General features: G+C 42.5%; 1 protein-coding gene across 1 annotated transcript in view; it reads right to left on the bottom strand.

The window, feature by feature from the left end:
* Positions 1-10,485, bottom strand: part of TDRD12 (tudor domain containing 12) — a gene marked incomplete at its 5' end in the record, with an annotated part of 46,645 nt that extends 36,160 nt beyond the window's left edge. The window contains 5 exon segments of the mRNA XM_080908210.1: positions 300-355; positions 8,548-8,667; positions 9,458-9,594; positions 10,278-10,437; positions 10,439-10,485. Of these exon segments, the coding sequence (XP_080764336.1) occupies positions 300-355; positions 8,548-8,667; positions 9,458-9,594; positions 10,278-10,437; positions 10,439-10,485 (520 nt within the window).
* Positions 10,486-14,099: the final 3,614 nt, after the last annotated feature.

Raw genomic sequence — 14,099 nt, 5'->3', positions numbered from 1 at the left:
CTGTGTCCCCTTAGCATTTAGAAACAATCTGAGAAGCTGGGACTGTTTCTGTAAGAAAGGTCCTCTATGACAACCAGACAGGTCTTTATTTCAGTTGGCAATCACAAATATCCAATTCCACCTGCAAAATTACAGGAGCATAGTCAATGTGATTCCTGGCATGGAAGAGGCTTCGAGTAACTTAGGGGCCCTATAAGGAGGGCAAACCGTTACGCATGTGGGTCTGGCATCTGGCAACAGAAGAGGAAGCCGCCACAGGTATCAGCTTAAAGCACTTTGCAAACATACCCTGGTCTTACCTTTTAGAATATTCTGAAAGTACTGGATAGCTGCACTGTCCCATTTTGTGGCTGGTCTGGAACAGCAACAGATGCAACTTCATTAAGTAAAAACCACAGGCTAATTATACCATTGCTACTTTGTTAGCTGGATAATGGGTGTTTCTGACCCTAAACACCAAGCATTGAACACAGACAGGAACCTGTGATAGCTGTGTCAGGGTAGACTCCAGATGTATCTAAAAATGCCACCTTCACAGATCAGACAGATACAAAGGCCCTGGGGAGATGATACTCCCCTCCCCCTTCATGCCAATGTATGGTACCTTTTGTCAATCCACCACTGTCCCCAGTCGTCTACAACAAATCTATTTCCCACAAACATAGTACAAGTTCCCTGAAGAGAAAGCCTAAGCATGCACCATCCATCACTGGCTGCCACAGGGAATGGCAGCACTGATTAACTAACTCTGGAGTCAGTCGTGGGAAAGCCAGCTACACTGACTGGGAGGCCTGCACTCAGTGCTTTGGCCCCGGCTCCTTTTCATCTCCAGCAGCTTGCTCACAAAGACTTTCAGAGGAAGAGCTGTAGGCACTGCCAACACAGGACAGCGAAGCTTAGAAGGGACAAAAATAAAACAAAGCTTGTTAATGTTAGGTCCAGAGAAAACTTCAATTCCCCAAACTCCAAAAGGCAGTCCAAATATCCAGACATGGGCCCAACCCAGACTATAAGGACAATTTCTGGTGATTACATAAAAGCCAGCATTCCTCAGGAACATGTGAAACCTGTTCCCCTCTACCAAAAGGAGTCATTTCCTTCACCTTTTGCAGAAGGGACTTAAGCCTACTTACTTGTGGTGCCTATCAGCTTATCAACTGCTGGCCTGCAGGCTCCCACCCTGTTACATATTTCAAAGTCCTGCCAGCCCTCTTCACTGCCTCCCTTCCCTACACTCTTTCCAGCTCCCAGCCCCCACCTCACTCTCCTCCCCCTTGCTATTCAGGCTGTCCTCCTGGCAGCCTTCTCTGTGCTCTCTTCTCTATCCCTGCTATTCCTGCCTCTCTTCTACACTGCCCTGGCCAGGGCCAGTCCGAGTGCCATGTTCAAGTCTACCACTTTCTTTCTCTGCTCTGGACTCTTCCAGACACCTCTGTCTATTTTCTCCCTCATAGCAACAATAAAAATGCTCCCTTTAACAATCCCAAGCAGCAGTCTTATTACTGGTTTCTATAATAGTACAAGAAATCTCATGGTTTTAGTCATTAAAGAGAACCTTGGGCTGGGGAGATGGCTCAGTGGTTAAGAGCACTGACTCTTCCAGAGGTCCTGAGATCAATTCCCAGCAACCACATGGTGGCTCACAACCATCTATAATGGGATCTGATGCCCCCTTCTGGTGAGCATGAAGATAGCTACAGTGTACTCATAAAGATAAATCTTTTTTAAAAAAAAGAGAGAACCACATTGCCCTCCAACAACTGCTTTAAAGATCAAATGAGAGACACACATGGCTGGTGTCCAACGTGATTGGTATTCAAAAATATACATTTAATTTTTACTGAGAGATTAAGCACATTACAATCAGGGAATGTTAAAAATTTCTAAAAACAAAATAAAGACTTCAAGTCATATTATATATGAAAAATTACCTAGTGACTTTGTTTAAAAAAATTCTTATCAGGCAGCAAACTCAAGAGACAACTCAATATAGTATGAATGTGTGTGTGTGTGTGTAAGCATAAGAGAGCAGAAGAAGAGAGATCTAACACCAGAGCTAACATTCAACATTGTGTGGAAAACCAATCACTTTTAAGAGAATCTTTTAGGTGGTTTCTATTTGTGTATGGTATAGGTGTGCAGTGTGTACTCACAAGCCTATGGTATGTTCGGAAGGTCGGGTCAATGTCAGATTCTTTCCTCTATCACTTGTCTTCCCCGCCCCCCCCCCACCTTCTCCCCCAGCTTTGGAGACTATATCATCAGTTTTTCCAGACTGGCTGGCCAACACATTTCAAAGACCTTGTCAGCACTCCTCCTCCCCCAGGATAAGGTTACTGGCACACGCACCCACACACCACCTTTTACATGTGTTCTGGGGATTCAAATTCAGATTTGTTTGCAAGGCATACACTTTATTGACTGACCCATGTTCTAAGGCTCAAAGAAGCACTTTTTAAAAAAATTCTATTAGGTGTGTGGAAGTTTGCTTGCATGTATGTCTGTGCACCATTTAGTACATGCCTGGTGTCTGTGGAGGTCAGAGAGGGGTAATGGAGTCCCTGGACTAGGAGTTAGAGATGACTGTGACCACCCATGTTGAGTGCTGAAGATCACCCCCAGTTTCTCTGAGAATAGTCAGTGCTGTTAGCTGCTGAGCCATCTCTCTTCAGCCCTCAAGAAGCACTCTATAAATACAAAAAGATGGTAGAGATTGCTAGACTTTTTGAAGGGAAACTTGACAAGAATCTCCCTGAGAATCACGCAGTCCTGAGATTGGGATCCTGTAATGGCAACAGGAAGAAGCAAACAGCTTTTCTGAGGTGCTGTGATACGCAGGCTGGTGTCCACCTCACACCTGGAGAACCCAGCAGCTAGTGACAGGAACAGAGTAAGCACAGGCTACCATCCCAGAGGCTCATTCCCAGTACCCAAGGGCCAAGATACCTAAGTGGTTGGCTGGCTGGAGGGCAGCTACACAGGAAACACAGGCCTCCAGGTTACTAACAACCAGTTTACTACCTGCCTATCTATGTACAATCCAAGGCCAACCACAAAAGCAATGTATCACCTCAAGCAAACTGATGATGGTATGAGGAAGACTGAGCAATGGATGAGCTTCTCACAAAGAGCCCATGAGAGCTTCCAGATAGGTAGCTTCTGCAATAGAACATTTCCAGGACATATCAGAAAAGTCAAAGCGGGTCTGTTCCCTGGAGCTTTTCTTTCCATAATATCATAGGGCTTGAGGAAAAGAGCAACACTGCCTGTAACTCTACAGGAGGCAGGAGACAGAAAACAATCCCAACTAGCATCTATCCTAGACAGAAGTGATGACCATACCAGCAGCACCGCCAGTGCAGGGAATGCCTGGTATAAACACTGGTACCATGGTCAGATGCTGAGAGAAGGAAGTAAGGACAGGGAGGGGTCCATGCATATACACCACTACAGCTACAGAGAATGTGTGTACTTGTTGCTGTGCGTGGGTGCAAGTGGAGGTGGAGGCCACAAGATGACATTACTTGTTTTCCATTAGTGTGTTTCACTTTATTTACTGAAACAGCTCACCGATCTAGCTAGTCTGGCTACCCAGCTTATTCCAGGGATTCCCTGCCTGGCAACAAGCACAGAACTCGGGTCTTCCTAAAATAAACTCACTCACTGCGGCCTTCAGGATGAAGCTGCCCTGGGGATTCTGCTGCTCCTGCAGAGAGCATAGACCTATGCAGCTGCTTAGTCCTGCTAAAGGGGAAGGGAGTTCAAATGAACCCCATACACTTGTTTAAGGCATTTCTTTAGGCTCATTTAGTTAACAAGTTGTATCTACTGGGAATCTGCATGACACTGGCCAGGAAAGCAGATAGCTAAGCACAGATTTTTCACCTCTCCTTGCTCCTACATATCCAAGCCCCCAGTCTCATTCAAATCTCTGTAGCAGAATACACACTGCAGCTTCTTATCCTGCTCCCATCTCTAGTGGACCACACAGACCTTCCCCTTCTACCCCCAATCATTGCTTTGTCCCAGCAGGCACTCCATGGGAACCCACAAGCCACTCTGACCAGGGACTTTACAGAGCCTATAACTGTAGATCTTCACCTCTCCCTCCATTCTTTAAAGTCCAATCCCGTTCTCATCTTTAGTTTATAACAAGCCTTCTTCTGTGGCCTCTCTTCATTCTCTGCCCCATTCCTGGGGAATTCAGCAGATGCTGGTGGAACACCTACCTTCCTGTGAACCCCTCAGCCTGATACCCAATCTGTTTCTGTCCCCAAATGTCAGCCTTAATACACAGAAACACATTTTACTTGGAATTCCCAATGGCTACACCTATCAGGAACTCAGAAGAAAAACAAAACAAACAAACCCTCTGGCACTGAACATCCAGAAAATCTGGGACTCAGTAATCTAAGAATAATAGGAATAGAGGAAGGAGAAGAAAAGACTAAAGGCCCAGAAAACATTTTCAACAAAATCATAAAAGAAAAATTTCCTAACCCAAAGAAAGATATGCCTATCAAGATACAAGAAACATACAGAATACCAAATAGACTGAAACAGAAGAGAGAGTTCCCTAGGTACATTAATAATCAAAACAATAAATATACAGGAAAATAATATTAAAAACCAAAAGGGAAACAGACCAGGTAACACGTAGGCAGACCTATTTGAGTAACAGCTAGTTCTCAACGGATACTCTAAGAGTCAGAAGGGACTCTTATGTACTAGACAGATGTGCTGCAGACTCTCAGGAACCACAGATTTCATCCCAGACTACTTTGCCCAATAAAATTTTCAATCACCATAGATGGAGAAAATAAAACATTCCATGTTAAATCCAAAATTTAACAATATCTATCTACAAATCCAGAATTACAGAAGGCACTAGAAGGAAAACTCCAACCTGAAAAAGTTGACTACACCCAAGAAAACAGAGCGTACAAATATTCCTAGACCAGCAAATCAAGGGGAAGCACAGCTCACTCAAGCACACTTGTGCACGTAAATACCATGCATATGCACATACCACCATCACCAACATACATAACAGGAATCCACAGACACTAAGCACTGATGTGTCTCAATAAAAATGGTCTTAATTTCCCCCAATAAAAAGACAGACTAACAGGATGAATGCAAAACAGGATCCACAAATCCATCTTGCTGCATCCATGAGATAGACATCATCTCAGAGTAAATAGATCTAAATGAAATCCTCAAGTAATGGGGGAGACAGAGTCCCAACTAACCATCTCATCCCGAAACCAAGTTTCCTGTACCAGTATTGCATTACATCAAATTAAGTTGTTGGCCAAAGGGGTCCCATGAAAATCCCCAAACAACTCAGGCTTTGCCAAGACAATGGACAAAAAGGCTCCATTGCTGAAGACAACTATTCAACTCATTGAACATAAAGAAGTCAAGTGCCTAAACCACTCTTACATCCCTATGTGCTAGTGTTTTTGGTGCAGGAAGGTCCTCTGTACACCACCAAAAGAGAAATGTAAACACAAACCCAGCCTGCAGTGAAAAACTTAGAAAAGCTGTGGTATCTGGCTCGAACACTGGAGTGCTGGGATTGCTTTTAGTTGGACCTAAGCCCTGAGGAAATCTTTTGGATCTGACCAGTGATTGGTTTTTGAGATTTGTGAGAGCTCCATTTCTAAAGTAGCTTTATGGCCTTCACAGGACTTCAGTCACATGACATTACAGGCAAACCTGGAATTCCTGTATTATTGAGCTCTGCAAACAGTACATAATAAGAACTAAGAAGTGTGTGGTTCATGTGTTCCTTCACACAGCACATAGGTATGAACAACTTGACTTCCTGTAAATTTAACTTTTGGGTAATAATAAATACACTTCTCCAAAGCTACTGGGGGTTCAGCCCACAGAGGTTCTATTCTCCCTGTTGCTTGCTAAGCCTTATCTCATCCTTGAGTGTCTCTCTTTCTTAGATTGTCCTGTCTAGCTAAGAATACGGACACTAGTCTTCAGTGGTGTCCTGACTGCAAGACATGTTAGGTCAATGGTGGCACAAAGCTTGTGGGAGTGACCAACTAGTATCTGATTTGACTTACGGCCCACTCCATGAGATGGATCTTATCTGACACTGCTTGGATGACAAACAACCTAAGACAAGATAGCCCAGGGACCCTAAGGTCAAACCAAATACTAGTGTTCTTTTCTAATTATTTTTGGAGACAGGGTTTCCTCTGTGTAACCTGGCTATCCTACAACTCAAGAGATCTGACTGACTCTGCCTCAAGTATTTTTTAAGGTAGTAACAAAATGACATTCGCTATATTCATAGGTCAGTGTCCGCTCATCCATCATCAGTAACACTTTTTCCATGAGCTTATGGGACAGATACAGAGACCCACAGCAGAGTGTAAGAGACCTTAGAACACCCAACCTTAAATGGAATGACTATCCAATCACTCCCCTGAGAGATCAGGGGACCCCAAGGAAGAGGAGTCAGAAAGAGAAAAAGAACGAAAGGGGATGGAGGATACCAGGACAGCAAAGCTCCTATGAACTCAGACGCTAAGGCGGCATGCACAGGGCAGGCACAGGTCTGCAGGCCCTTTGTGTATTTGCTATGGCTTTCAGTTTAAGGTTTTCAGTAGAACCGCTGAGTATGGGAACAAGTGGATCTGTTTCCTGTGCCTTCTCTTAGGGTTTGTTTGTCTAACTTCAATGTGCAGGGTTTTTTTTAAATCTATAATTATTATCTCCAAAAAGCCTGTTTTCTAATGAGAGACAGAAATAAAGTGGATCTGGAGGGAACAAATTGAGAAACTAATCAGAATATATATTATGTGAGGAAGAAAAAAATTTTAAGGGGAGAAAATAATATTGAAGTTCAGCTATTTCAAAGCAATTTGGTTATGGCGGCAGAACACCTGGGAAAAGATTTGGTAACCAGATTCATTATGAATTTCTCATGAGAAAAAAAATTGTAAAAATGAAAAAGATTTACTCATTTTTAGTATTAGAGTTATCAAAACTTATAGTGAACCGTCTTTATTATTATTATGTATGCAGCATTCTACCTGTATACATGACTATATGCCAGAGGAGGGCACCAGTTCTCATTACAGATGGTTGTGAGCCACCATGTGGTTGCTGGGATTTGAACTCAGGACCTCTGGAAGAGCAACTAGTGCTCTTAACCACTGAGCCACCTCTCCAGCCCTGTAAACTGTCTTATGTTCTGTATTCTTTCTGCTTGCTTCTGAGACCAGATCTCACAGTATCACCCAGGCAACAAGCAGTCATCTCTCCTCAGCTGCTGTAGTATGTAGATTTCAGGAATATAATGCCACAGCTGGTTTTCTTATGTTATCTTCTTTAACATGCCCTGATTCCCCTGTTTTTAACTTTAGGTTATCAAAACCACTCAAAATAAAAAGAAACAGAGAGTGAAACGGAGAGCCCCACATACAAAATCTGTACATGCGAACAGCTATCTTATTGATTTCAGAAACCACCAAAGGGCTACATTAGAATGCTCTATAAAATAATTGTCTATTTCTTTGAAGAAAAAAAAAAACAATAAGCAAAAAGAAATCCGTATTATCCTTGTTTCAAATGGCCTATTGTCAACCGTGTTCTCTCTCAGTGCATTTCATTGAGAACTTTAACACCACAGCAGTTCCATGTCAGCAGGCATTGTCTTTTATTTTTATTTCTAAGATAACCAAGACATCAAACGCTATCCCCTCATTCAATGAGTTTATGTTGTATCTGGAAGTGAACAGTTGTTGGGAGCATAGCAGGAAGGTCTTTGTGCCCACAGATCTCTAGAAAAACCAGGAAGACTAAGTACACAGGATCGTCTTTCCAATGAGAAAGATGAAAAACTTGCTCTTCAAGTGGAAGCAATTAGTAGCCTGGTGATCTTTGTTATCTGTTGGGCCAAGCCATATCAAACTCCTACAACCAGGACCAGAAGAGGTTAGTAATCTAAGTGACCCTTACAGCCAGGGGCTCCCCAGGCTCCACAACCAGGATCAGAGGTGGTTACAGTCCAAAGGACCTCAGTGCTATCTGTATGGTGGAGACGGGGCCAGAGCCGTAGGCCCTTAAGCTAGCACAGATAGCCATCTCTAGAGCCCATCTTCTTGAGGAACATTCTATGTAGCCTGAGTTGAGTCTCACTGTAATTGTGCTTCCTTGTGTACCAAGGATTGTATTATACCAAGATCCCCCCCCTTCTTAAATTACACTGGGCTTAAACACATTGGGAATAAACCGCCTGGTATTAGACTCCCTGAAGTCCATCTAGGCTGATGAAGTCAATCTGCACTAGAGCTCTTCACAATCCACTTCCCTATAGGACATCTACAGGGACCCCCTCACACAGTGACCTCACAATGCCATGCCATGGCTAGTGGCTCAAACCTGCATGTAAGTGGAATCAATTAACCTGATTTTGTTCTTTCTCTGATTGTGCTCTTTATAACCAATGAGAATGGAAACAAACGCATACAGAAATAAAATGAGTGCCAGTATTCTAAGCTTTCAAAATCAGATACTTACACAATCTCAGCACTGTCTTCACAGAAGTCAATGTGCAACGTCACAGGTTTTGTACAGTAAAGTCTGAATTTTTTTGCTCTGTATGGAAGCTGCATAAAAGACTCTACTGCAACTCGGATGCTTAAAAGTAAAATACAAATAAGTTTATTGAAGTAAAAAATATAACAAATTCACTTAAAGCACATTTACATAATATACTGTTCACTAAGGAGGAAATGAAAACTTAAGTTTTATGTATAAAGTTTATGTGTATATCTACACACTGCATATAATCTATGGTCTTAACATTGTGTGTTAAGAGTTCAGGCACGAGAATCAAGATGTATGCTTGCATGCTTTGCCCAGTGTACCCTAACAGTGGTCTGCATTCTCCTTCTCTATGAGAAAAAAAATTCTACTTCTTGGCAGCATCTTTCCTCAGTCTTCTCTAATCTTTCCTAATCTCCCTCTAAGACCTATTCTGCCCATAAGCAAACTAAGGGAATACACCAGATGGCAGCAGCTCAAGAGATACAGAGAAATGGCTTGCCCTGCCCTTTCAGGAAAGAAGCCACCTGTGAGCCCCATTCTGACTCCCTGTGCTCCAAGTCTTTCCTTACTTTAAATATCAACATTGATTTGGTTGGAGAGATAGCTTAGCAGTTAAGCTCAATGCCGCTATGACAGAGGCCCTGTATTTGATTCTCAGCACCCACACTGGGTAGCTCACACTGCCTCTAAGTCTAACTCCAAGGATCTAATGGTCTTCTGGTGTGAGCACACACACATATACAAACACATGTGCACATAATTCAAAATATAACTTTAAAATTATTTAAAACAATTACATGTATTTCCTTTATTGACACTTTACTTTAAAACTGCCATCTGTCTCCTTAAGGCATGTAAGACAAAATTAACACATATGTACTTTTTAGATTTTACTGGAATATTCTTGGCAAAATCCACAAGGAAACACTCTGCCAGGTAATGGTCTGCAGAAGAAATGATGGACTTAATCACAGCCCTGCACCAGCACTTCAGCTCCTGGCAGTACACCACACACACCTGCAAAATGGAAACAAGGTCAGGGTTGTCACAAATGAGAAACATAAGGTCCCTCAGCTGACCACAGGGCAGAGCGGCAGGGAGCTGGACCGATCCTCAGAAAGCACTGTCCAGCAGGAAAGATGTTGGGGATGGTTTTTGTTTCTTCAGTGGTTCCCATTAGCAACAGTTTGTGCTCACAGTTAACTATAGTCTGAAAAGATTAATCAAAGTTCCAGGAGTCAAAAATTCATAATTTTAAGTATCCTCTGCTCCAGGTAGTAGAGAAGCTAGGACATGGAACAAATAGAATAAAAAATAAAGAAATATAAGTGCCCCAAAGCCTGAGTAATAAAAACAAAAAACAGCCCCAGCCCCATGTCCTGCTTGCTAAAGGCCTGAATTTACATGGTTGGGCCCCGAAGACTATGGGCTGTCTCCTTTGCCCATGTTATAAAAAGTCAGGTGAGATATCTCTGCCAGTAAAAGTCCCTGCTGCCAAGGCCCAAGTTTGAACCGTGGCAGGAGAACCTTGCCTAACCATCTTCTTCCAAGACTATGTTCTAGCATGTGCAAAACAAACCAGTCACAGGTAATGATGGAAAGAGCTAAAATATTCCAAAACTTTTACTATCTAGCTATAAAATATTTTGCATTTTAAGCTGTTTTAATACCCTGAAATCAAAGCACATTTAGGTACATACCTGCCCTTCTTCCAGCATTAATGGTTTTATTTCTATGTCTTGACACATGCTGTTATAGAAGTCATTCATAGCACTGTTTAGTTTTTGGTAGTCAACTTCTTGTTCTAAAAAATGACTACATCCTTTTATAATTACCCAGAAGCAACCTGGATCTTCAATCTATAATATTAAGAAGACAAAACAATGCATGGCTTAAAAGCGGAGTCATACGACATAAAGCCTGAAACCACAGTAACTGTTTATAAGGTCAGTGGCCTAACAAACCCTTAACAAGCAAGCACCTTTGTCTGAAGTGGTCGGATTGAAGCAGCGGGATGGTACATCTACGTGACTTTGATGCCAGCCTGGTCTACATAGTGAGTTACAGAACAGAGCTACAGAAGTGAGACCCTAGCTCAAAAACAAGCCACAGGTCGCTGGGTGCTCGGAAGAGCTGCAGGAGGGCTCTCCATCCTAAGTTGAAGGATGGGTCAACGTCTTCTGCCCACTGTCTATCCAGGGAGAGCACGCCCCCCCCAGAACTCTCACGGTACAGGTGGCAGTGCTGCCTGGGAGCACATGCTTCTAGCCCAAGGCCAGACCCCACCCAGCTCATCGGGTCTGGGCTCTGCCATCAGAACTCACAGCCTACCCAGAGACAAACACCAAGTAGCAATCTCCCTCTGGAGACCACGGGCCCACAGACCCACAAGAGAAATAAGCTCCAGTAAGAGACAAGATCACCTAGCATCACCTATAACAAGATGGCAAGAGGCAAGCGCAATGCTCTAAGAAACAGAAACCAAGACAACCTGGCAACATCAAAACCCAGTTCTCCCACCACCACAAATAGTGGATATCTGAACTCACCAGAAAAACAAGATTTAGACTTAAAATCATACTTCACGATGATGTTGGAGATCTTTGAGAAGCGCATAAAAAAACACACTTAAAGAAGTACAAGAAAGCCAGGAGAACACATGTAAACAAGTTAAAGCCCTTAAAGAGGAAACACAAAAATCACTTAAAAACCTAAAGGAAAGCACAAACAGGTGAAGGCACTGAAAACAGAAATAGAAACAATGAAGAAAACACAAAAGGAAACATCCATGAAGTTGGAAAACCCAGGAAAGACATCGGGAGTCAAAGATGCTAGCATCACCAACAGAATACAAAAGATGGGAGAGAGAATCTCAGGAGCAGAAGATAACATAGGAATCATTACATAACAGTCAAAGAAAATGCAAAAATCAAAAAGATTCTAAGCCAAAACATCCTCTTTCATTTCTGATTTTGTCAATTTGGATACTCTGTGCCTTCTGGTTAGTTTGGTTAAGGGTTTATCAATCTTGATTTTCTCAAAGAACCAGATCTCGGTTTTGTTGATTCCTTGTATAGTTCTTTTTTATTTCTATTTGGTTGATTTCACCTCTGAGTTTGTTTTCTGCCATCTACTCACTCCTCTTAGGTGTATCTGCTTCTTTCTGTTCTAGAGCTTTCAGTTGAGCTGCCAAGTTATTAGTATGTGCTCTCTCCAGTTTCTTTTTGGAGGCGCTGAGCATTATGAGTTTTCCTTTGTTATTTAAGACCAGCCTTTGTCCATGGTGATCTAATAGGATGTAAGGGATTATTTGCATCTTCTTGTATCAGTTGAGGCCTGTTTTGTGACTGACTATATGGTCAATTTTGGAGAAGGTGCCATGAGGTGCTGAAAAGAAAGTATATTTTTGTTTTAGAATGAAATATTCTATAGATGTCTATTAAATCCATTTGGTTCATAACTTGTTAGTTTCACTGTGTCTCTGTTCAGTTTCTGCTTCCATGATCTGTCCATTGATGAGAGTGGGGTGTTGAAGTCTCCCACTATTATTGTTTGTGGTGTAATATATGCTTTGAGCTTTAGTAGAGTTTCTTTTATGAATGTGGGTGCTCTTGTATTTGATGAGTAAAAAGTGTCCTTCCTTGTCTTTTTTGCTGACTTTTGGTTGAAAATCTTTTATTCAATATTAGGATGGCTACTCCAGCTTGCTGCTTGGGACAATTTGCTTAGAAATTTTTTTCGCAACCTTTTACTCTGAGGTAGTGCCTGTCTTTTTTGCTGAGATGAGTTTCCTGTGTGCAGTCAAATGTTGGATCCTGTTATGTATATAGTCTGATAGTCTAGATCTTTTTATTGGAAAATTGAGTCCCTTGATGTTAAAGGATATTAAGGAATAATGATTGTTGTTTCCTGCTATTTTTGTTGTTACATGAAGAGTCATGTTTGTGTGCTTTTCTTCTTTGGTGTTGTTGCAAGAGGATTAGTTTCTTGATTTTTCTAGGGTGAAGTTTCCCTCTTTGTGGTGGTGTTTTCCATCTGTTATCCTCTGCAGGGCTGGATTTGTGGACAGATGTTGTGTAATTTGGAGTGTGGGTGTTGACAGTGTGTAAAGAACTACAGCTTGCTTCTCCTGGGTGACTGCAACCCTTGATGGCTCCCCTGCAAAGACTCTGAGACTAGCGAACCCTCATTCTCCTGAGGTACAAAATGAACTTACTGAGGTTCTGGCTGCTGCCATTCCATCAGAGTACACACAACCCACCATATCCCAGCCTTTCAGTTCCTGTGTCTGTGTATCTATCTATCCATCCATCCATCCATCCTTTCTTCACTCCCTGTCACCCCATTAGGTTAGGTCCAAAGTCACACAGGACGTAGTGCATGTGAAAATTCTATTTAATCAAAAGGAGATAGGGGCTGGAGATGTAGTTCAGTTGGCAACACACTTGCTTAGCACGTATGACATTCTGGTTTAGCCTTCAGTATGTCATGAAGTATTTTGACACACAACCATAATCCTAGCACTGAGGAGGTACAGGGAGGAGGATCAGGGGTTCCGCATCATCCATAGCTACACAGTGAGTTAAAGGGTCAGTGTGAACTACAATTCCACATCTCCAAAGTGGGCTGGAAAGAGAAGGAGAGGAAAAGAAATGAAAAACAGTTCAATGGTAGAGCACTTAACTAGCATGTGTAAGGCCCTGGATTCCACTCTCAGCATGACACGCCCTCCACCCCCACAAAAAAAGAGCTGCGGGAGATAACAGATAAATCAAACAATATAAATTACCTAGGGGAAAGGAAGACTAGAAGATCAACGTCAGAGCTATCTGAATTTATCTTGGAATATATTATTTTTAAAATTATAAAAAAAAAATACAGCTTGGCTATAAAGGTGCTGCTGCTATGACTGACCACCCGAGTTGTTTGAGCCCTGGGACCCATAAAGTAGGAGAAAAGTTCCACAAGTTAAGTTGTCCTCTGACTTCCACATGCCCATTGCCACACATACACAAAATAATGAAATTAAAAGACCCACAAAGGGTTGGAGAGCGATCAGAAGCTAAGACCATTTGCTCCTCTTCCAGAAGACCTGAGTTCACACCCAGAAACAAGCCAAGCAGCTCAAAATGCCTGTACGGCTACCTCCAGGTGATCTGATGCTCTCCTTTAGCTTCCAAGGCTAGCACAGCAGCACACACGTGCACACCCAGGCACATACTGTCTTAGTGTTCTAGTGCCATCAAGAGACACCATGACCACAGCACCTTTTACAATAGAGAGCATTTCATTGAGACTGCATTACAGTTTCCTTAGTCCACTGTCATCATGGCAGGGAGTATGACGGCAGACACAATACTGCGGAAGTAGCTGAGTTCTACATCCAGACCTACAGGTAGCAATACTTCAGAGCTTGGCTTCTTGGGCCTTTGGGAACCTCAAAGTCACTTCCAATGACACACTTCCTCTAACAAGGCCATGCCTCTCCTATCTTTTCAAATAGTGCCACTCTCTGGTGACAA

Source organism: Micromys minutus, assembly GCF_963924665.1.
Source record: "Micromys minutus genome assembly, chromosome: 32".
NCBI classification, from domain to species: Eukaryota; Metazoa; Chordata; class Mammalia; order Rodentia; family Muridae; genus Micromys; species Micromys minutus.
The sequence above is the reverse complement of the archived record's forward strand: the minus strand, read 5'-3'. Positions and strand labels throughout refer to the sequence as shown.